The sequence below is a fragment of the Bufo bufo genome, chromosome 1 (genome assembly GCF_905171765.1).
Source record: "Bufo bufo chromosome 1, aBufBuf1.1, whole genome shotgun sequence".
Taxonomy (NCBI): domain Eukaryota; kingdom Metazoa; phylum Chordata; class Amphibia; order Anura; family Bufonidae; genus Bufo; species Bufo bufo.
The window spans coordinates 375,188,301-375,212,271 of record NC_053389.1 but is presented as its reverse complement, the minus strand read 5'-3'; the positions used below and the strand labels follow the sequence as shown (position 1 = coordinate 375,212,271).

Here is a 23,971-nt window from a genome sequence, read left to right as displayed (position 1 = left end):
TTCTGCCTTTGAGCCTCATACAAAGTTCCTGCAGGATCAGGTACTTCTCAAAATTTTGCCTACTTTCATTCCAAAGGTTCCTTCCTTTGATAATCTCAACCAGTTGATCTCCCTGCCAACTTTGGCTCCACCCCCCTCCTCTGAGGAAAGAGGGCTCCATACCCTCAACATTTCGAGATGTCTTAGGATTTACCTGGAACGCTCCAAGGTATTTAGGAAGGATGAAAACCTCCTTATCCTTTTTTCCGGTACCCATAAGGGGAGGAAAGCCTCTAAGCCCTCCATCAGTCGTTGGATTAAAGAGGCAATTCGGGAGTCTTATATGTCTCAGGGCTCGGAGCCCCCTGAATTTGTAAGGGCCCACTCTACTCGAGCAGTGACCACTTCTTTTGCAGAGAGAAGCTTGATCCCATTGGACGTGATCTGTAAGTCAGCTTCTTGGAGTTCTCACTCCACTTTTATCTCACACTATAGAGTGGATGCTAGAATACATAGTTATTCCTCATTTGGCCGGACAGTGTTATCTTCCGCCAGGCATGAGGACCCTCCCATGGGGGTTTCTACTTGCTAAATCCCCATCTGTGCCACTGGTTAGGACATAAGGGAATCGTTAATTTCTAACGATAATTTGTTTTCCCTTAGTCTTAACAGTGGCACACAAATTTCCCCCCCTTTTTTTTAGTTTTATCGTAATTGTGGTTATTTTTGTCTACTTGTAATTACACGATGTCCTGAGAGTCACTCCCCTTTTTATTGGGGGCAGGGAGGGCGTGTATATGTTCAGTTTTTTTATTTTCATTAAAACTTCCACCTGTCCTAACCAGTCTACAGGGGCAGAATACCCCATCTGTGCCACTGTTAGGACTAAGGGAAAACAAATTATCGTTAGAAATTAACGATTTTTTTTAACCCCTCCAGCGCTAGTTTACTATGCATTCAGTATTCAGAATGCTATTATTTTCCCTTATAACCATGTTATAAGGGAAAATAATAATGATCGGGTCTCCATCCCGATCGTCTCCTAGCAACCGTGCGTGAAAATCGCACCGCATCCGCACTTGCTTGCGGATGCTTGCGATTTTCACGCAACCCCATTCACTTCTATGGGGCCTGTGTTGCGTGAAAAAACGCAGAATATAGAGCATGCTGCGATTTTCACGCAACGCACAAGTGATGCGTGAAAATCACCGCTCATGTGAACAGCCCCATAGAAATGAATGGGTCGGTATTCAGTGCGGGTGCAATGCGTTCACCTCACGCATCGCATCCGCGCGGAATACTCACCCATGTGAAAGGGGCCAAAGAGGCCTTACTGTAGTTCAAAGCACAATAAATTTATTAGGAGGCACAGACCTCTTAAATTTCTTTTATCTATGATTGTGCCAGAAAATCAAATCTACTCCAGATTTAGGGCTCATTCACACGACCGTGATTTGGTTCCGCATCCGAGCCGCATTTTTTTTATGAGTCTGGTTCTATTATTGTCCATTTTCCGGACAAAAATAGTAATTTCTATAAAGGGCCGTCTGTTCCGTTCCGCAAATTGCGGAAGGCACACGGGTGGCATCTGTGTTTTGTGGATCCGCAAGTTCACATAACCGTTGGTGTACCGTGCTGTGAACCGCAAATTGCGGTCCGCAATGAATGGGCACGTTCCGTGGGGCAGGCGCATGGGGATCGCAGACTCATTCACTTGAATGGGTCCGTGATCCCTCCGTTCCGCAAAAATATAGAGCATGTTCTATCTTTTTGCGGTGCGGAGGCATGGAACCGAACCCCAGAAAGCACTCCGTAGTGCTTCGGTAGTGTTCCGTTCCGTGCTTCCGTTCCGCACCAATCCGCATCTCCGGATTTGCGGACTCATTAAAGTGAATGGGTCTGCATCCGTGATGCGGAATGCACACGAAACGGTGCCCGTGTATTGCCCTTAGGGCTCGTTCACACGATCATGATGTTTTTTGCGGTCCGCAAACTGCGGATCCGCAAAACATGGATGGTGCCCGTGTGCCTTCCGCAATTTGCCAAAACTAGGTGTGGGTCAAAAACACAAAAGAGGTGCAGATCTTTTCGTTAGACCTTATCTCTGAGTAGGTTTCACTACTGGTTTTGGCTCAAAATAAGGGCTCATGCACACGACCGTGCAATTTGCGAAACAAACAGGAGGCTCATTATAGAAATGCCTATTCTTGTCTGCAAAACAGACAAGAATAGGACATGCCTCATAATTTTTGCAGGGACATGGAACGGAGCAACAGACCCATTGAAATGAATGGTTCCGTATACGGACTGTATACAGAATCAAAATAGGGCCCGTATACGGAACGCAAAAAACGTTTGTGTGCATGAGCCCTAAGGCCTCTTTCACACGACAGTTTTTTTTCCATTTACGGGCCATTTTTTGCGTTCCCTATACAGTCCATATACGGAACCATTCATTTCAATGGTTCCACAAAAAAACGGAATGTACTCTATGCATTCCGTTTCCGTATTTCCGTTTTTTCGTTCCGTTGAAAGATAGAACATGTCCTATTATTGCCTGCAAATCATGTTCCGTGACTCTATTCAAGTCAATGGGTCTGCAAAAAAAACGGAACACTTACGGAAATGCATCCGTATGTCTTCCGCATCCGTTCCGTTTTTGCGGAACCATCTATTGAAAATGTTATGCCCAGCCCAATTTTTTCTACATAATTACTGTATACGCCTCAAACTCAACGGTTCTAAAACAGAACTCTTCTTCTTCCATGCAAACCGAAACAAAAACCATAGCACGATATGCACGCCACCCACTATCTTCGGACAAACTATCACTCCCAGCACCAAAGCCAAAAGACTCTGAGTCATCGTTGACTCAGACATGACAATGGATGCACAGATAGGATCAGTAGTCAGCGGATCCCACCACCTGCTTCGCCTGCTGCGTAGACTCATCCCTTTCATTTCTGAAGGAGACGCAGCAGCAGTAGTTGGAACAACCATCAATTCCCGACTCTACTACGCAAACTCCCTCTACCTAGGACTTCCAAAATCTCAAATATCACGTCTACAAGTCGTCCAGAACACAGCCGCCAGACTGATAACGGAAAAAAAAAAAACTGGGAATCTATCACCCCTTCATTGGCTACCCGTGAAGGATCGTATCACATTTAAGACCCTCTGCCTCACCCACAAATGTACACAAGGGAAAGCCCCCCAATACCTCTACCGACAAAATAAAGCACTACACCCCAGGTCACTCCCTCCGGTCAGCTAACCAGAACCTCCTCCTTATCCCTAAGACCCGTTACAAATTAAAAGGCAAATGAAGGTTCTCAGTCCAAGGACCCCGGCTATGGAACACTCTACCCGCGAAGATCTGTTTAGAAGAAAACCATCTGGCCTTCAGGAAGAAGCTCAAGACCTACCTCTTCTGAAGGCACAGGCAGACAATGGCTGCAAAAGCGCCTTGAGGCGATTCAGTTCGCAATTGTAGCGCTATACAAGTTATTTATTCATTCATTCATTATACTGTATATGCCATACGGAAAAAAGAACAGAAAAATGGAAACACAACGGAAACAGAAAACGGAAAAACGAATCCGTGAAAAACGTACCTCAAAACACTGAAAACGCCATACGATCGTGTGAAAGAGGCCTAAGGCCCCTTTCAAACGACTGTAAGGCCTCTTTCACACGGGCATCCCGGATTTGCTCCGGATGCGTTGCGTGTGCATTGCAGGAAACCCGCGCGAGTAGGCACGCAATTGCAGTCAGTTTTGACTGCGATTGCGTTTTGATGTACAGTTTTTTCCACGCGTTTTGCATGCGCGTGAAAAAAAACTGAATGTGGTACCCAGACCCGAACCCGGATTTCTTCACTGAAGTTCGGGTTTGGGTTAGGTGTTCTATTCATTTTATTATTTTCCCTTATAACATGGTTATAAAGGAAAATAATAGCATTCTTAATACAGAATGCTTAGTAAAATGTGGCTTAAGGGGTTAAAAAAAATAAAAAAAATAACTCACCTCATCCTCTTGTTCGCGCAGCCGGCATGTCTTCTTTCTTCTTCTTTCAGGACCTGCAGCTCTAATACGCTGGGTCTCTTCAGAATCAGAGAGACCCAGCCTATCCATTACCGGCATCCCTAATCGCCGCACAGGGATGCCGGTATTAACCCAGAAGTGCGGCCTTCACTCTTTAGATGCCTTTTAGATAAAGGCTGTAATGACTGCGATGGGCATTATTGACAGTCGCGGTCATTAGCCATGGGCCTCTGCTGTTTGAAACACCAGAGACCCGCCGGCCATTGCGTCCGCTGCACGTGCTTGCAGACGCCATGTTTAAACATCACTCCAGTGCCATGGCCGACATTGGTAGCGAAAGGGTTAATGCCTCATGCACACGACAGTGTTTAGCTCAGTGATTTCACGAAATTCAGTGATCGTAAGCTAAAACCAGGTTCGGCCCTAAACTCAGAACAGGTGCAGATCTTTCTCTTATACCTCATGTCTGTGGAGGCTCCAGTCCTGGTTTTGGCTCACAATCACTGATGGACATCACTGAGCAAACACGGATGTGGGAATGAGGCTTAAAAATGGCAGCTAGTCTGGATCATTTTGAGATAATGAGGGTTGACAAACTCTGTATAGCATCAATGAATATGTTGGTCTTAAAGTAATTAATATACTGTACTTTTAAAGAGTTTGCATTGTTAGCAGGCATGCGAGCTGATTTTAGTGTAAACCATGTGCTATCGGGATCTAAAGGTCCAAGAGGGGTCTGATAGCATGTAAAACAGCCCCAGACTCAGGCACAGTTTTATTTTTGGCAGTTTATTTGCAAAAAAAAAGGATAACAAAACTTTTCTCTTGACTGAATCAAATCAAAGTCATTACTTTAGGGTTGTCAGGAAAATGCACTGCAGTCTGCAGTCAGCATGTTATAGAGCAGGAGGAGCTGAGCAGATTGATGTATAGTTTTACAGAAAAAGATTTAGTAAAACATAATGCCTCATTCACACATCAATGTTGGGTCAGTGATTTCCATCAGTGATTTTTGAGCCAAGACCAGGTGTGGTTTTAAACATAGAACAGGTGCAGATCTTTCACTTATACCTTATGTCTGTGAAGGCTTCAATCCTGGTTTTGGCTCACAATCACGAATGGAAATCACTGATCAAAACACTGACGTGTGAATGAGGCTTAATTCATACACAAAGCTTTGCTGCTCTTTCTGAGCTCAGTAGCCACGTGGTCCATCTTATCAGGGACTGACACACAAAGTCCGCTTTCACAGTCAGTGTTTGATCAGTGATTTGCATCAGCATGGGCACAGGCCATGTGCACGCAGTTTGCAAATGCAGACCCATTCACTTGAACGGGTCTGTGATCCACAAGCTATGGTCTGCACCGCAAAAAAATACTCATGTGTGAACAGACACATTTAAATCAATAGGTACGTGTGCTGTCCGTGGAAAATGTGGACAGTACACATCAGTGAAAAACAGAAGTGTGGTCAAGCACTAAGGCATATCTCACATTTCAGTGATTTGGTCAGTGATTTCCATCAGTGAAGCCTCAGGCAGACGTCCGTGGCACACGGTCCGTGAGATACCGGACTAGCATTGCAGGAGCACACAATGTCATTGGTTGCTATGACGCCGTGCGCTCCTGCAGTGCCAGTCCGGTATCTCACGAACCGTGTTCCACGGACATCTGCATGAGGCTTGATTGTGAGCCCAAACCGGCAATGGAGGCTACACAGATATGGTGTAATTGAAAGATTTTCTCCTGTTCTGTGTTTTTGACCTGCACCTGGTTTTGGTTCACAATCATTGATCAAATAATTGAGATGTGAACTAGACCTTAGGGCTCATGCACACGAACGTATTTTCTTTCCGGTTCCGTTTCATTTTTTTTGCGGACCATATGTGGAACCATTCACTTCAATGGGTCCGCAAAAACAACGGAAGGTACTCCATGTGCATTCCGTTTCCTTATTTCCGTTCCACAAAAAAGTAGTGCATGTCCTATTATTGTCTGCAAATCACGGTCCGAGGCCCCGTTCAAGTCAATGGGTCCACACAAAATACGGAATGCGCACAGAACACATCCGTATGTAACCCGTATTTCATCCATATTTTGCGGATCCATACTGTAGAAATGCTATGCCCAGCCTATATTGCTCATGTGTTTGGTGATTAATAAGTTACTGTTTCCGTTTCCGATCAAAAAAAAAAGGATCAAATACGTTTCCGATGTGCAATAACGGAACAGAAGAGGAATTAAATCCGAGGGGAAAAAAAAGCTCAGATACAGAACAACAAATCCATGAAAAACGGACCGCAAAACAACAACGGTCGTGAGGATGAGCCCTTATACAGAGAAGGCTGTCAATGACTGACTGCCCACAGGACTCCCCTGCATAACGGAAACGGGACGGATCCGTTTTGCAGCCCATAGACTTCTATTATGACGGAATAAATAACAGAATGCCTCTAAAGGCATTCTGTTATGCATTCCGTGATAGAATTACGTTATGGTCCGTGGTAACTGAATCCATAACGCAATTCTGCTTTTACCACCAAACGAAGAGTGAACGAATTTCAAAATATGAAATTCGCTCATCTCTAAAAACAATGCCAGGGGATAAACCAAACTGATTTTACATGGAATGTGTCACCACATACCTAGAAATAAAATTTTGACTGTGTAGACGTCTGCTTGCCAGTTGAAGGAATCCCACTTGGTTCCATGTTAATATGTGGCCCCAGTTTGGAGAAAAATCCCTTTGTAGTTTATGCAAATTATCACCTACGTGCAATGAAGGTGTCACTGTTGCGTCTCGTTATATACAAAGCTTCAGTCGCTTTCTGTGCTGGCGCCACCCCTCTACACCTTGATTGACAGGGGCGGGCAGTGGAGACGTAATCATACCTGGCCCCCAAATCTCCCAGCTGTTAAGTACAAGGCTAGAGATGACCGGGTAAATGAATTCTGTACTGCACATCTGCCCAGTGGTCTCCATCCCTGTCCTGTGTAGCCATGAGATTTCAGAGCCGGACGTGATTACGTGTATGCTGCGTGACAGGCACAGGAACGGACTGAAAGCTACTGTACATCATTCAGGAGCTGGAGTAGATTTTAGTTAGAATTTATGCCAGTTTTCTGTTTTTCTAATTATATTAAGGTCTCATGCACACGACCGTATAATTCTTCCACACTGCATCTGCATTTTTTGCAGACCATATGTGGTCCCATCCATAAGTCCATTCCACAGGGCCACAAAAAATATAGAACATATCCTATTCTTGTCCATTTTGCGGACAAGGATAGGACATTTCTATAGAAGGGGGAAAAAAATGGCCACATGCACACGACTGGTATCCGTGTTTTGTGGATCTGTGGTATGCAGACCGCAGAACACATACGGTCATGTGAATGAGGCCTAAATGTGTCAGACTGTGGTGGCCCTATTCTCTTCTATTATTATTATTATTATTTATTATTAAAGCACCATTCATTGAATTGATGATCCCCATTCTTTTTTTAAAGCATTTTCTTACACTACTGTTATTTATAAATTTTCTGGGTACATGTAAAATCTCAACACACATGTATATGACATAAGAAAACTAGTATATATCATTTCACATTGATCTAAGTAACTGTGATATCATGACTTTACATGCTCTTTTGGTTCATGTGTCCAGGCAAGTCTAGGAGGACACGTCAGAATGATTGTAACAGGAGCAGCACCTGCATCTCCTACAGTTTTGGGATTTTTACGGGCGGCCCTGGGCTGTCAGGTAAGAGAAGCCGGTTTATCCTAATCTAATAGTACCCACGACACCCAATCAGATCTCATAACAAGCATCTGAATTGTTGTAATTTTACTTCACCCATGTAGCTAGACTGTTTAGCCCATCATTATATCTAGTGTTGAGTGAACTGAAGCCAAATTGACCTTGATCCGAATTTCAGGAAAAATGTGATTCACCGTGAAGCTGAATTTCGTGGTAGTAACATAGTAGCGAGTCTATTTTTCCTGAAATGGAGGTAATAGAAAAAAATACTATACTGATCTCATACATTGCAAGCAAAGACGCAGAAACCGGGCAAACAGTTCTTCAATCAAGATGGCTGCAACAGTCTCTACGTGTGCACATGGATAAGGTGAGTATTTTTTTTTACCCTGATTATCCCCTACAAGGCCTAAATTATAGACGCAGATGCCGCAATCAGCAATGAACGCGGCATCTGAGGGGTTCAATCACAGAGGGCAGCGTTGTTAGCGCAATTCATGCGCTTCTCCTTCTTCTTTGTGTGGTGCCAAATCAATTAGAAGTATAAGTATGTGCATGCCATACAGCTTTATAATGAGACCAGACACAGTAGGTGGTTTCATGAAAGCATCTTCTCATCTTCCCTGAGCCATGGTAGAAGAGCAGGCGAGAGACCTTTATTCACAGTACATTCACTTAAATAGCAGACATGACATCACAAAAGGGGTGTTCCTTAAGAAGAGACTATTGGCTCCTTAACCTGATAGGAGTGGTTTCAGCAACTTCAACTGAGTCTATAGGTGTATTTGAAAACTGTAATGTAATCCCCTCTTCCCCCTCCCTTATTTACCTTCTCATACTTATGGTTTGCGGCCATCTAGTGGACAAAAATGTGTACTACAGAATGTTCTAATTATATATGCATAAAATAATAAATCCTTCTCTCACAAATCCCTCCTTTTGCGGGAAATAGACCAGAGGTGAACAGGCAAAGTGAGGTACTCTCCCAACGCCCTAAACAGCGAAGAGCTGGACTTTCCTTATTGCTTCACCAGGTCCCCTCAACTCCCTTTCGGGTTTGCCTTCACCTTGTCCTATTTACACCGCAACCATCAACAAGGTTTTATTTACTTCAGGATGGAATAATCTTTGTCTTTGACAGGGGCACAGCACATATACATAGTGTGGGCATGGATGTATTATACATTTTCAAAAACAATTTTGCTAAAATGTAGAACTATATGACAGCCTGTTAAAACCAAATTCTAATAACATTGTAGTCGCTGAACCAGTTCCCAAAACATTATTCTGGCCATGATATTAATTTCTGAATTTTTCCCGTCAGTTCATTTGATAAAGTCCATCAGTTTCTTCAGATCCTTGGTGATCCTTCCATCAGGGGCAGTGTTGTCCGGAGTGTAGATGCAGCAGTTCCTGTAGACCCCTCCTTTTTCTGCTGTCAAGGACCAGTCGGTTCTGTGGAGTCATCACTGGAAAAAAAACTTGGTTGTTCCACCATTCCCTGCACAGCATCACAGATATAATTCACAAATCTCTGTTGATGACAATAGATATGTTAATCCAATCAAAAAAATAATAATTATTTTTTATTTTTACTAATCATGGGAATTAATGACTCGAATCCTGCAACTATCTGACTTTTAGTTTTAAATTAATCAGAAACTCTTCTACAGATTCCTATGGCATCCATGTATAAACGTGAGTCAAAGGATGTAGGGAGTGACCTCCTTAGTCGTGACCAGACAATGTTTTCTGATTTGATCCTACTCAGGAGGTGAGAATAGAATAAATGGCATCAGTACCCGATCAGGACTTGATCAGGGTACATTGGCCACTTCATTCCACCTGCATCCTGGGTTGGAGTTTCAAATCTCCACACAATCACCAGATATCTGCGTTTTGATAATTTTGGTTCATGAATTATGTAAGAACAATATCCTGGAGGGAAAACACCAAAGGGCTTTCCTGTATAAATCCTGTCTCTAAGGTCAGTTTGTCATTATATTTTAAATTTGGCCAAATATTTAATGTCAATTATAGGTAAGGATGTAGGAGCCACAGATGCTACTGAACTTTGAGGTTTCTCTCTCTTACCAACATTCTAAATTTGCCTAGGGGATCTTTGTCACTTACACATGCTCCTAACACATATATCCCCAAATCCTGTTGGATAGGATTTCTAATGGACAGGAACAGAGGATTACACTCATCATGTTTACAACTGTTTAGTGGGGTTCCCTTCAAGATAGTCATTCTTTGCGACAAACCTTCACCTTTACTGACTCTAGAGGTAGTTTCCATTAGTTTATATTCACAACACTTCAGATTAGTACTCCATTCTGTTAATTTCCAATATCCACAGTTGGTATGGTCACATTTAAATACAATTACCATAGACTGGGTCAGTCCCCGTCACACAGATGTACTTATCAGACCAAAACCAAGTGTCCTATCTGTCATCTGTCTTACAGTCCACTATACTGCAAAAGTCAACTTAGTTGTTCCTGACTCATCTTGATAATATAACACCGTTGGAATTTGATTTGACTGTGATTTCCCCTTTGTACAATATGGAACAAACAATAAGGCATGAAACAACATTATGGCTCTTATAGTCCTGGCACTTGATTGCAATACGATCAGTTTCTCCTTGCAATTCGACAGCAGTGGCGGCGGTTATCAGGACTTGATGTAGGTCTTCAAACCGTAGCTCTAGGACTTTCCACCCGGCTCTTGTTTCACCACTATCCAATCTCCTGATTGTGAAGAATGAATCGCTTCTATACAGTCTGGATTCTAGGAAACAACTAAAACTTGGAAGTACACATTAGACAATAACTTGTGCAACAGACAACATAATTTGGAAAACTACTATGCTGCATCTGGAACTATTGGGGAAATAGACACCTAATCCAGGAGCATTCCCAAAGAGTACTTCATAAGGACTTAGGCCTATCTTCCGGTTAGATGTATATCGGATGGAGAAAAACCCCAGGGATAGGTACTCTCACCTCAGTCAGTATCTTTTAGCTGTAGCCTTTGCTACAGGCCAAATCTCTGAATATCCTGGAAAGAGATCAATACAGACACAGACATATTCACACTGTTCCACCTTTGTTCTGAATGTAGTCAATCCGCAGTCTCTGAAATGGGTAAGATGACCTTGGCATATGCCTTCCTGGAACTCCCATAGTTCTCCCATCATTATTATAGCATTCACCTAGTGGCAGCATTGTTGAACCCAGGAGTCATCCACCACAGAACCCAATCACACCTTCTCTCTCTCGATTTGCCCATGTTCTAAATCCATCCTCTTTAGGTAGAGTGCCCTCTGAAGGAAGAGTTTATTACCAACTCTCCAGAGTCCTATTATCACTTCTACCTTTATCCTTTGATGTTTCCTTTCAGCCTCTGTAGCCTGTATCTGAAAAAGGCAAACTTTTTGGAAGTCCACTGGCCTTAAGCCATCCCATATCACACAGATTTCCACTTAGGGTAGACTTCAGGTAATAATGTAACCTCTACCTTCTCAGGCAGTATAACCTCTACCTTCTCAGGCAGTATCAGGGCATCAAACATCTTTCATACACTCAGCATTCATTATTGATGGGCTTAGCCATGGATCAAACAAAATCTCTGCTTCACTAGATTAGAGCATAACAATGAGTGATACTGAAGGCATACCTGGATGTTAGCAGTCTTACCCTCAGCCATCTTACCAACCTCAGCGAGTGTCTTCAGCTCTGTCTCCTGCACTACCATTGCTGGACGGAGTGGTTCTTTCTTGACAACATCAGATTAAGTAGGAACAGCATATCTTGTTCGAAATGATCCATCTTCCAGGAACCTGAAATGATCTACCAGAAACTCAAAAATGTGGTTATTAATTGGATGGAGACATTCATGTAAATTTGAATTTTTATATTTTTATTTACTACTCCCAGAAAGCACTTTTTATTTTTAATTTACAGAGGTGGGAAAAAGTATTTGTATTTACTACTCCCAGCCTCCCCCCCTCCAGATGCAGCAGAGTAATCGGATCTAATTTTGCACACCCTTAAGACGGTGATTAATTGGTGAGAGGAGTAGGAATTGTATTACTAGATGCTCCTACACATGTGATACTACCCTCAGTCATGAGAGATCATGGAACATGTTTGCTATGAGGCAATGTAATTAGATCCCAAGGATTATATAAATAATAGGGATCCAGTATTTGATTCTGGGTTGTTAAATTCCCTATGGGTGTTTCATTTGAAGGGGCTGAACATTTGTCTTCCTCCCACAGGTGAGGAAGTGGGCAAGTACATACAAAGTCTTCCTCCCCCCCTTGTGGGGAGGACTGATAGGCAGCCACGCCCGCCTTAGGTCTTTGTTTGATTTAATTTTAACAATATGACAAAATAGGGACAAAATGAACTTCTCTCAAGCCTAGCCAACACTAGACCTTTCTAGATGATTCTCAAGATCATACACAAAGGCAGTACTTAGGATTTTCTCATGCATAGATAAAGTAAGCTCAAAAATCCAAATCCACCCAACTTTCCTGGAGTCTAGTGAAAACTTTCTCCACACACTCTGTCCTGAGGACAATGTGACTGACTGATGATCTAAACACTTCCTCCCAGACTCACTGATCTTCACTATGCATTAAATCCCCAGCTCTACATTGGACTCAATTTTCCAAATCTCATAAATAATATGAGAAAACTCTCCATATTTTAACTAATTTTCTATAAAGCAGCATAAGTAAGTCCTCTGAATTGGGAATTCTTTTCATCATGGCAAAATTTATGTTACTACTGGGTGTGGTATAATGATGCAGATATCCCTACACTTTCACTCATACCTGAATAAGGACTTAGAATGGGTGCAATCTAGATTGAGTAGACTGGCCTGGAATATTTCTAGTAGGCATCATAGGGGCAATTACTGCAGGTACATTTTTAACTGATGGGACATACAATTGGGAAGGGTTATTTTCAGACATCACTGGATATAATCCAGTGTTGGAAACTATGATAGAAATTGTGTCCTGTCTTTGAGATCCACAAACAAACAACATGTTACTCGCTCACACACTCCCATCCCTCATAAGGCCTAAGGAAAGAGTTTTTGGGGGGTGGGGAAGGGCTAGAGGGAGCAGAAGGCACAGTGGGTGGTGCTGATTAGCACATTCCAGTACATGGTGTAGAGGAGGGGCTGACAGAAAAAGCAATAGGTAGTCTTTGATGGACCACAAGACCCAGGATTACTTTTTTTTTTTTTTTAACAACAGATGTGGTGGGGGGAAGGGAATGCCACATGGCCAACTCTCTTTGTTCCCTACCACACCCAAATCCTCCATTTTACTATACCAATATTGTCCATTCTCCTCAATTACTTTCAACTTTCCATCTACAGTTTTCCACAAACTTTAATTTAATCTATCTCCTACTGCATTTGCAACATCTAGGGGGAACTTTTACACAAAACTGCATATTTCCGGATAATACCGGAAATCGCTGCTACTTAGTATGACAGAATGCTTTCAACTTTTATTTCTAACTGAAACTTTTCCTTCTCTTTCTCTCATCAACTGAGCCGCTGTTAAAATCTTTTCACTCTGTCCTGCAACATTCGAATTTCCCATTATTGTAGTTACACGAAGATCAAACAATTGCTACTTATCAAACCCGCAAACTTAAGCGTAGTTGCACAAAGCTCAAACGGTATCCGATTACTATAAGCAATCGCCACCGAACCCACAAACTTAAGCGCAGTTGCACAAAGCTCAAATGATATAATAGTATTGAACCCACAATCTCTCAAAGTGAAGACCCCTAGTCAATTCACCGGGATACAAAATCTTAATAACTTCCAATTGCCTATGACAATTGGTGTTAACCCTTTTCCCAAAATTCTCGTCAGAACCTTGGCTGGGATCCAATTCTACGTCACAGGATATCCGGCTCAGCCGTCTAACAACTTCCGTTTAGTTCCAGCATGTTCCACCACACAAAGAAGGAATATTTCAACAGGTTCTTTCTAACGGACAGATCAGCTATAATTTGAACCCTTATATCGCGATAACACCAATTCAACTCTTGAGAAAACACTTGGGCAAAAGACTCAGAGGAGGTTGTAAGAATAAAAGCTTCTTACCTTGCTGCAGCTTATGCCTCGTCTGATGGTTTTACGCAAGTCCTCTCCTGGCGTTTGAATCGGAAGTTACGCAAGCTGTCTGCCCCACGCTCGGCGCCATTTTGTTAGCGCAATTCATGCGCTTCTCCTTCTTCTTTGTGTGGTGCCAAATCAATTAGAAGTATAAGTATGTGCATGCCATACAGCTTTATAATGAGACCAGACACAGTAGGTGGTTTCATGAAAGCATCTTCTCATCTTCCCTGAGCCATGGTAGAAGAGCAGGCGAGCGACCTTTATTCACAGTACATTCACTTAAATAGCAGACATGACATCACAAAAGGGGTGTTCCTTAAGAAGAGACTATTGGCTCCTTAACCTGATAGGAGTGGTTTCAGCAACTTCAACTGAGTCTATAGGTGTATTTGAAAACTGTAATGTAATCCCCTCTTCCCCCTCCCTTATTGACCTTCTCATACATATGGTTTGCAGCCATCTAGTGGACAAAAATGTGTACTACAGAATGTTCTAATTATATATGCATAAAATAATAAATCCTTCTCTCACAGCGTCATCGCCTTTCCCAGTCATTGCACCTGCTACATACAAAGGAATGCGCTTTGTGACTAAGTAATTAGTCACAAATCAAAATTTTGGCAAAGTAGCCAAATAAAATTTTTCAGCATTTCACTCATCTTTAGTCATATCTATTCCTGTTTACTTCCAAATTTCCCCAGTTTCTCATTAGACAGCAGTTATACAAGGGTGTTGGCATTGTATTTTGTTAATACACCAGTGTGTTTATCGGAGATAGCAGTGTTGGTGTTCTGCAATAGGTTATTTGATATCACTTAGGCCCCTTTCAAGACGATATTTCAATCCAAGTGTGGTTTATCAGTTCATGCTGAAAAATCAAATTTTTTAACATGACTGATTTCCTCAGGTGAATGGGTCTGCAAACAAATGGACACCATCCTTGTGCTGCCCATTTAAAACTTGTCCATGTTTGCCATACAGAACATAGAGGAGTTCCATATTGTCTCTCTGAATGTGACCTTAGACTAGGGATAAGGTTGTTTCGGGTATCGAAATTTCGATACCTAATCGATACTTTTGTACCGGTTTCAATACGATACCGGGATTTCAAATTTTTGTTTATACTGGGCTGCACTGTGCTGTCGGCGCGCTCATGTTCCCTCAGCAGCACAGGGGAGAAGGAAGCAGTCTCTCCCTCCCCCTGTGCCATTGCTGCCAATGAGGAGAGACGGGAGAAGGAGGGGCGGGTGCACTGCGCCACCAACGAAAGTTAACTTCTAATACAAATGCAGGAGGCAGCAGAATCACATAGCCGACAATATGTATAACGTTTCGGCATAACAATGCCTTCATCAGATACTATAGATAGAGAATTGAAAGTCATATTAAATCAAAGGAAAAACAAAAAGAAAAAGAAAGAAAAAACATAATACATGACCAGCGATTATACACAAAAGATTGTACAAAGTCAAAATACAAAATACATTATGGCGAATACGTCAGACATTGCAGGGACATCTGGAGACAATGAAAATAATTCATATATCCGGTGCTGAAAACTGTATATAGGTAAAGAGTCCAGATAGGCGATGAGGTCTCTACATAAATAGAGCCTATTGAAACACATTCTGTGATTTAAGTATTAAGGAAAAAACATACGGTCATCACAAAAACAGAGAAAATGTACAGATATGATAAAGGCTATATAGCCACTTACCTATGCCGCAGGGTGAGGGAGCAGACAGGTAGAGGGACGCATGTGGAAATTAGCATGTGTATAACATGCTCAGACTAGGAATGGCGTCTGGGGGTGTGGATGGTGGCCAAACATTTTAAAGAGGCGCCTGAATGCACGTGGGGGCGGCGCAATCGAAAAGCGCCGATGCGTTCCAGCTTGGAACGCATCGGGCGCATGCGCCGTAGCAGCGGAAGTGCGTCACAGGAAGTGACGTCCTAGAGTCACAGCAAGTGGATGTAGGCCCGGAAGACGGTGCGTTTCAGCGTGGAACGCACCGCGTCAGGCAATGAAAAGCTGGTAGCAATGCAGAACAGGCATTGCAATGCAGAGACGGCAGTCCTCTTAACATGTTGGCCATACTATCGCTACATAACAGTGAAATGGGAGTAAGAATAGAAAATAAGAGAGTAAGGAAAATGAAAGAATAGGAAAGAAGGGGAATGAGGAAAATGAAGATAAAAGAATAGGAGACATGTGAGAGAACAGTTAACGAACAGACATAGATATAAGGTAGGAACACCATAAGGGGTGACATCTTTAACCACCTCCGGACCGCCTAACGCAGGATTGCGTTCCGGAGGTGGCAGCGCTGCGCAGAGTCACGCATATACGCGTCATCTCGTGAGACGCGAGATTTCGCTCAAAGCCGGCCCGCGCATGCGCATCGCGGGCCGGCAAAATTAAAAGTATTATTTCGTCACCAGCCTGCCAGCAACGATCATTGGCTGGCAGGCTGGCGATTTTCAAAAAATCCAATCCAAAGTCATATAACAGATCATATTAGTAAATATGATCTGTTATATGGCTTGTCTGCTCCTGTGCTGGTCCTTTTCGTCGGTTGGATCCAGCACAGGAGCAGACTGAACTGTGAGTACACCAACACTACACCTTAGCCCCAGATCACCCACCTGCACCCCAATTAACCCTTTGATCACCCCTTTGATCGCCCCTGTCAATCACTAGTGAAAGGAAAAAAAGTGATCAGTGTAAACTGTCACTTTTTTTTTTTCACTGGTATTGGCTGTTAGGTTTTAGGGATAGTTTAGGCCCCTTGGTTAGGTAGTTAGCGTCAGTTAGCGCCCACCCCACCGCACCGCAGTCACTTTTATTCGCTGTTTAGCGTATCGCTAATCAGCATTTGTACTTTTATAGTATCTGTAAGTGATCAAAACTGATCACGGTCAGATCTATAATAGTATTAGTGTCACCTTAGCTCGCCCTCCACCCAAAACGCAGTGTTTGCCCGATCAGGCCTGATCGGTCGCCCACACGTGTGTTCACCCACTCCCGCCCCACCGCAGTGACAAAAAATATATATTTTTTGATCACTGCACATTCATTTTACACGCACTGCGGCGATAAAAAAATCAGTTTTGATATTTTTTATCAACCGCAGCAGCCTCCGGTACTTCGCTAGCCTCCCCTTTGTAAGACAGGTTTGCTTTTTTTTCTTGGGTAGTCTCAGGGAATACCCCTAAATTTAGTAGTCCAAAATGTCAAACAGGGGGTATTCTTCTGAAGAGGCCTACAGGATTCTGACCCAGTCGGATGAGGAGTGGGAACCCTCATCTGACGAATCTAGCGGGTCAGAATATGAACCTGTGGAAAGCAGTGGCTCTCTGACCCAAAGTTCGGACGAGGAGGTGGAGGTCCCTGGCAGCACCAGGCGTACCCGGCCCCATGTCGCTAGACCACAGGTTACGCAGGATCCGCTTCAAGAGCAGCAGAGTGGGGCTGTCGCTGCCGGATCACGTGGTGAGGCATACACCAGCAGCGCAGCCCTTCCTGGACCTAGTACCAGCACTGCCGTACAACCTGGTGAAGTAGCGAGCACCAGAAGGGCAGTTGAATCTGGTACGGTGGCACGTGCACTAGTTACCCCGTCGCAGCCACCGCACAGACAGGCCCGTAGAGCCCCTAGAGTCCCTGAGGTGCTGGCAAATCCTGATTGGCAGTCACCAACTTCAGCCGCACCAGTAGTTCCCCCTTTCACCGCCCAGTCTGGAGTTCGGGTTGAGACGGCTCAAATCGGTTCGGCCCTGGGATTTTTTGAGCTGTTCTTGACTGCGGAGCTCTTGGACTTAGTCGTGGCAGAGACCAACCAGTATGCCACACAATTTATAACCGCAAACCCGGGAAGCTATTATGCCCAGCCTTTCCGGTGGAAACCAGTCCAAGTTTCCGAACTTAAATTTTTTTTGGGACTTCTCCTCAACATGGGCCTGACAAAAAAGCATGAATTGCGGTCATATTGGTCAACACACCCAATTCATCACATGCCCATGTTCTCTGCTGCTATGTCCAGGACACGATTTGAGACCATCCTCCGTTTTCTGCATTTTAGCGACAACACCACCTCCCGTCCCAGAGGCCACCCTGTTTTTGACCGGCTCCACAAAATTCGGCCCCTCATAGACCATTTCAACCTGAAATTTGCAGATTTGTATACCCCTGAGCAAAACATCTGCGTAGACGAGTCCCTAATACATTTTACCGGGCGCCTTGGCTTCAAACAATACATCCCAAGCAAGCGTGCCCGGTATGGGGTCAAATTGTATAAGCTCTGTGAAAGGGCCACAGGCTATACCCACAAATTTCGGATCTATGAGGGAAAAGATCAGACCCTGGAGCCGGTCGGTTGCCCTGACTACCTGGGGAGCAGTGGGAAGACAGTCTGGGACTTGGTGTCACCCTTATTCGGCAAGGGGTACCATCTTTATGTGGACAATTTCTACACAAGTGTGGCCCTCTTTAGGCATTTGTTTCTAGAACGGATTTGCGCCTGTGGCACCGCGCGAACTAGTCGCGTGGGCTTCCCCCAACGGCTTGTAACCACCCGTCTTGCAAGGGGGCAGAGGGCTGCCTTGTGTAACGAAGAACTGCTCGCGGTGAAATGGAGAGACAAGCGTGACGTTTACATGCTCTCCTCCATTCACGCAGACACGACAATCCAAATTGAGCGAGCAACCCGTGTCATTGAAAAGCCCCTCTGTGTCCACGACTATAATGCGCTCATGGGAGGGGTGGACTTCAATGACCAGATGTTGTCTCCGTATTTAGTTTCCCGCAGAACCAGACGCTGGTATAAGAAGGTGTCTGTATATTTGATTCAATTGGCGCTGTACAATAGTTTTGTTCTCTACAGTAAGGCTGGGAGAACAGGATCCTTCCTCAAATTCCAGGAAGAGATCATCGAGAACCTCCTTTACCCAGGAGGTTCCGTGGCCCCATCCACCAGTGTAGTTAGCCGTCTACACGAGCGACATTTCCCCAGTGTCGTTCCTGGTACCTCAACCCAACCGTCACCCCGAAAAAGATGTCGTGTCTGTAGCAGGAGTGGAATAAGGCGTGACACCCGCTATTTCTGTCCTGACTGTGCTGACCACCCTGCCCTATGCTATGGAGAGTGTTTCCGGAAGTACCACACACAGGTACACCTAGCATAGGGATCACATCTCACCAGGACAGGCACACAGGGCTATTAGGGCCCATTCACTCACAGCTGCTGCAAACCTCTCCTTTCACCTGGGATAAAGTGCATAACGTACTTCGCCACATCTTTGGGCGATTTGCGCTTTGCACATTGTCCCATGGGGAAGGAGAGGTTTGTTCTATAAAGGTAAAAAAAACTAAACAAAAAAAAAAATACCGGTAAGTAAAAAAGTTAAACGTTCAGTTAAAAAAGTTTAAAAAAAGTTTCTATGTTCTGTTCAACAGTTAATAAAGTTATTGCTTTGCGGCCTGTTTTTTTCTTTTTTGTTTTGTTTTTTTTACCTTTCAGGTGGACCAACCGATCGACTAGCTGCAGCACTGATGTGCATTCGGACAGAAGCATTGCGCTGCTGTCAGATTACACGCAAGTCGGTGTATGCGGCGCTGCAAGACGAGATTTCTCCTCTGCAGTAAAAGATACGTTTGCCGAGGCATATGAGCTGAGGAGGTGGCGGTGTTCATATACTTTGGCAAACACTTTGTATATATAAAAAAAAAAATCCCGGCAATGATTTATTCATCCACATCGATTGATGTGAATGGAGAAATCTGGTTTGCCAGGGCATACGAGCTGAAGTGGGTATGGATGTTGGGCGGAGCTCCTATGTCCTGGCAGACGCCTTTCCCCTCCTTTTTCTTTTTTTGGCAGAGATTTTTTCATCCACATTGATCGATGCGAATGAAGAAATCTGTGCCGTTCATTTTTTTCTTTCAGCCCAGAGGCAGAGAAAAAAAAAAATCTCATTACCCGTATGCTCAATATAAGGAGAATAGCAGAAACTCCTAATGCTGGGCATACATGTAATGATTGTGGAGACCCTCAAATGCCAGGGCAGTACAAACACCCCACAAATAACACCATTTTGGAAAGAAGACACCCCAAGGTATTCGCTGAGGGGCATATTGAGTCCATGAAAGATTGAAATTTTTGTCCCAAGTTAGCGGAAAGGGAGACTTTGTGAGAACAAAATCCAAAAAATCTATTTCCGCTAACTTGTGCCAAAATTTTTTTTTTTCAATGAACTCGCCATGCCCCTCATTGAATACCTTGGGGTGTCTTCTTTCCAAAATGGGGTCACATGTGGGGTATTTATACTGCCCTGGCATTTTAGGGGCCCCAAAGCGTGAGAAGAAGTCTGGTATCCAAATGTCTAAAAATGCCCTCCTAAAAGGAATTTGGGCCCCTTTGTCCACCTAGGCTGCAAAAAAGTGTCACACATCTTGTATCTCCGTACTCAGGAGAAGTTGAGGAATGTGTTTTGGGGTGTCTTTTTACATATACCCATGCTGGGTGAGATAAATATCTTGGTCAAATGCCAACTTTGTATAAAAAAAATGGGAAAAGTTGTCTTTTGCCAAGATATTTCTCTCACCCAGCATGGGTATATGTAAAATGACACCACAAAACACATTCCCCACCTTCTCCTGAGTACGGAGATACCAGATGTGTGACACTTTTTTGCAGCCTAGGTGGGCAAAGGGGCCCACATTCCAAAGAGCACCTTTTGGATTTCACAGGTCATTTACCTACTTACCACACATTAGGGCCCCTGGAAAATGCCAGGGCAGTATAACTACCCCACAAGTGACCCCATTTTGGAAAGAAGACACCCCAAGGTATTCCGTGAGGGGCATGGCAAGTTCCTAGAATTTTTTAGTTTTTGTCACAAGTTAGTGGAAAATGCTGATTTTTTTTTTTTTTTTTTTTCATACAAAGTCTCATATTCCACTAACTTGTGAAAAAAAATAAAAACTTCCGTGAACTCACTATGCCCATCAGCGAATACCTTGGGGTCTCTTCTTTCCAAAATGGGGTCACTTGTGGGGTAGTTATACTGCCCTGGCATTCTAGGGGCCCAAATGTGTGGTAAGGAGTTTGAAATCAAATTCTGTAAAAAATGACCTGTGAAATCCGAAAGGTGCTCTTTGGAATATGGGCCCCTTTGCCCACCTAGGCTGCAAAAAAGTGTCACACATCTGGTATCTCCGTACTCAGGAGAAGGTGGGGAATGTGTTTTGGGGTGTCATTTTACATATACCCATGCTGGGTGAGAGAAATATCTTGGCAAAAGACAACTTTTCCCATTTTTTTATACAAAGTTGGCATTTGACCAAGATATTTATCTCACCCAGCATGGGTATATGTAAAAAGACACCCCAAAACACATTCCTCAACTTCTCCTGAGTACGGAGATACCAGATGTGTGACACTTTTTTGCAGCCTAGGTGGGCAAAGGGGCCCACATTCCAAAGAGCACCTTTCGGATTTCACAGGTCATTTTTTACTGAATTTGATTTCAAACTCCTTACCACACATTTGGGCCCCTAGAATGCCAGGGCAGTATAACTACCCCACAAGTGACCCCATTTTGGAAAGAAGAGACCCCAAGGTATTCGCTGATGGGCATAGTGAATTCATGGAAGTTTTTATTTTTTGTCACAAGTTAGTGGAATATGAGACTTTGTATGGAAAAAAAAAAAAATCATCATTTTCCACTAACTTGTGACAAAAAATAAAAAATTCTAGGAACTCGCCATGCCCCTCACGGAATACCTTGGGGTGTCTTCTTTCCAAAATGGGGTCACTTGTGGGGTAGTTATACTGCCCTGGCATTCTAGGGGCCCAAATGTGTAGTAAGGAGTTTGAAATCAAATTCTGTAAAAAATGGCCTGTGAAATCCGAAAGGTGCTCTTTGGAATATGGGCCCCTTTGCCCACCTAGGCTGCAAAAAAGTGTCACACATCTGGTATCTCCGTACTCAGGAGAAGGTGGGGAATGTGTTTTGGGGTGTCATTTTACATATACCCATGCTGGGTGAGAGAAATATCTTGGCAAAAGACAACTTTTCCCATTTTTTTATACAAAGTTGGCATTTGACCAAGATATTTATCTCACCCAGCATGGGTATATGTAAAAAGACACCCCAAAACACATTCCTCAACTTCTCCTGAGTACGGAGATACCAGATGTGTGACACTTTTTTGCAGCCTAGGTGGGCAAAGGGGCCCACATTCCAAAGAGCACCTTTCGGATTTCACAGGTCATTTTTTACTGAATTTGATTTCAAACTCCTTACCACACATTTGGGCCCCTAGAATGCCAGGGCAGTATAACTACCCCACAAGTGACCCCATTTTGGAAAGAAGAGACCCCAAGGTATTCGCTGATGGGCATAGTGAATTCATGGAAGTTTTTATTTTTTGTCACAAGTTAGTGGAATATGAGACTTTGTATGGAAAAAAAAAAAAATCATCATTTTCCACTAACTTGTGACAAAAAATAAAAAATTCTAGGAACTCGCCATGCCCCTCACGGAATACCTTGGGGTGTCTTCTTTCCAAAATGGGGTCACTTGTGGGGTAGTTATACTGCCCTGGCATTCTAGGGGCCCAAATGTGTAGTAAGGAGTTTGAAATCAAATTCTGTAAAAAATGGCCTGTGAAATCCGAAAGGTGCTCTTTGGAATATGGGCCCCTTTGCCCACCTAGGCTGCAAAAAAGTGTCACACATCTGGTATCTCCGTACTCAGGAGAAGGTGGGGAATGTGTTTTGGGGTGTCTTTTTACATATACCCATGCTGGGTGAGATAAATATCTTGGTCAAATGCCAACTTTGTATAAAAAAATGGGAAAAGTTGTCTTTTGCCAAGATATTTCTCTCACCCAGCATGGGTATATGTAAAATGACACCCCAAAACACATTCCCCACCTTCTCCTGAGTACGGATATACCAGATGTGTGACACTTTTTTGCAGCCTAGGTGGGCAAAGGGGCCCATATTCCAAAGAGCACCTTTCGGATTTCACAGGTCATTTTTTACAGAATTTGATTTCAAACTCCTTACCACACATTTGGGCCCCTAGAATACCAGGGCAGTATAACTACCCCACAAGTGACCCCATTTTGGAAAGAAGAGACCCCAAGGTATTCGCTGATGGGCATAGTGAGTTCATAGAACTTTTTATTTTTTGTCACAAGTTAGTGGAATATGAGACTTTGTAAGAAAAAAAAAAAAAATCATCATTTTCCGCTAACTTGTGACAAAAAATAAAAAGTTCTATGAACTCACTATGCCCATCAGCGAATACCTTAGGGTGTGTACTTTCCGAAATGGGGTCATTTGTGGGGTGTTTGTACTGTCTGGGCATTGTAGAACCTCAGGAAACATGACAGGTGCTCAGAAAGTCAGAGCTGCTTCAAAAAGCGGAAATTCACATTTTTGTACCATAGTTTGTAAACGCTATAACTTTTACCCAAACCATTTTTTTTTTACCCAAACATTTTTTTTTATCAAAGACATGTAGAACAATAAATTTAGAGCAAAATTTATATATGGATGTAGTTTTTTTTGCAAAATTTGACAACTGAAAGTGAAAAATGTCATTTTTGTTGCAAAAAAATCGTTAAATTTCGATTAATAACAAAAAAAGTAAAAATGTCAGCAGCAAAGAAATACCACCAAATGAAAGCTCTATTAGTGAGAAGAAAAGGAGGTAAAATTCATTTGGGTGGTAAGTTGCATGACCGAGCAATAAATGGTGAAAGTAGTGTAGGTCAGAAGAGTAAAAAGTGGCCTGGTCTTTCAGGGTGTTTAAGCACTGGGGGCTGAAGTGGTTAATATCGAATACCGTTGCTACAGTGAATAGTATCAGAATATGGTGGTGCACCGATCTATATAAGGTGAATTGTAACAAAGGATACCCATCTGCGGCATGGAAGTATTCTAATGTGCCTGAAAAGAGGAGGAACAGGAGAATTAGAACCGTTTCATTATCACAAATACACAGTATTTATATGT

The 23,971-nt window shown here is 43.2% G+C and overlaps 1 protein-coding gene across 7 annotated transcripts in view; it reads left to right on the top strand.

Annotated features, from left to right (window-relative positions):
- ACSL6 (acyl-CoA synthetase long chain family member 6) overlaps positions 1 to 23,971 on the top strand; it is a 658,958-nt gene that overhangs the window by 531,548 nt on the left and 103,439 nt on the right. For 6 of the 7 annotated variants that reach the window (XM_040405103.1, XM_040405095.1, XM_040405060.1 and 3 more), the window contains one exon: positions 7,692 to 7,787. The exons of the other annotated variant lie outside the window; for it this stretch is intronic. In XM_040405103.1, coding sequence (XP_040261037.1) covers positions 7,692 to 7,787 — 96 coding nt within the window. The remainder of the gene's footprint in view (positions 1 to 7,691; positions 7,788 to 23,971) is intronic. 7 annotated transcript variants of the gene reach the window in all.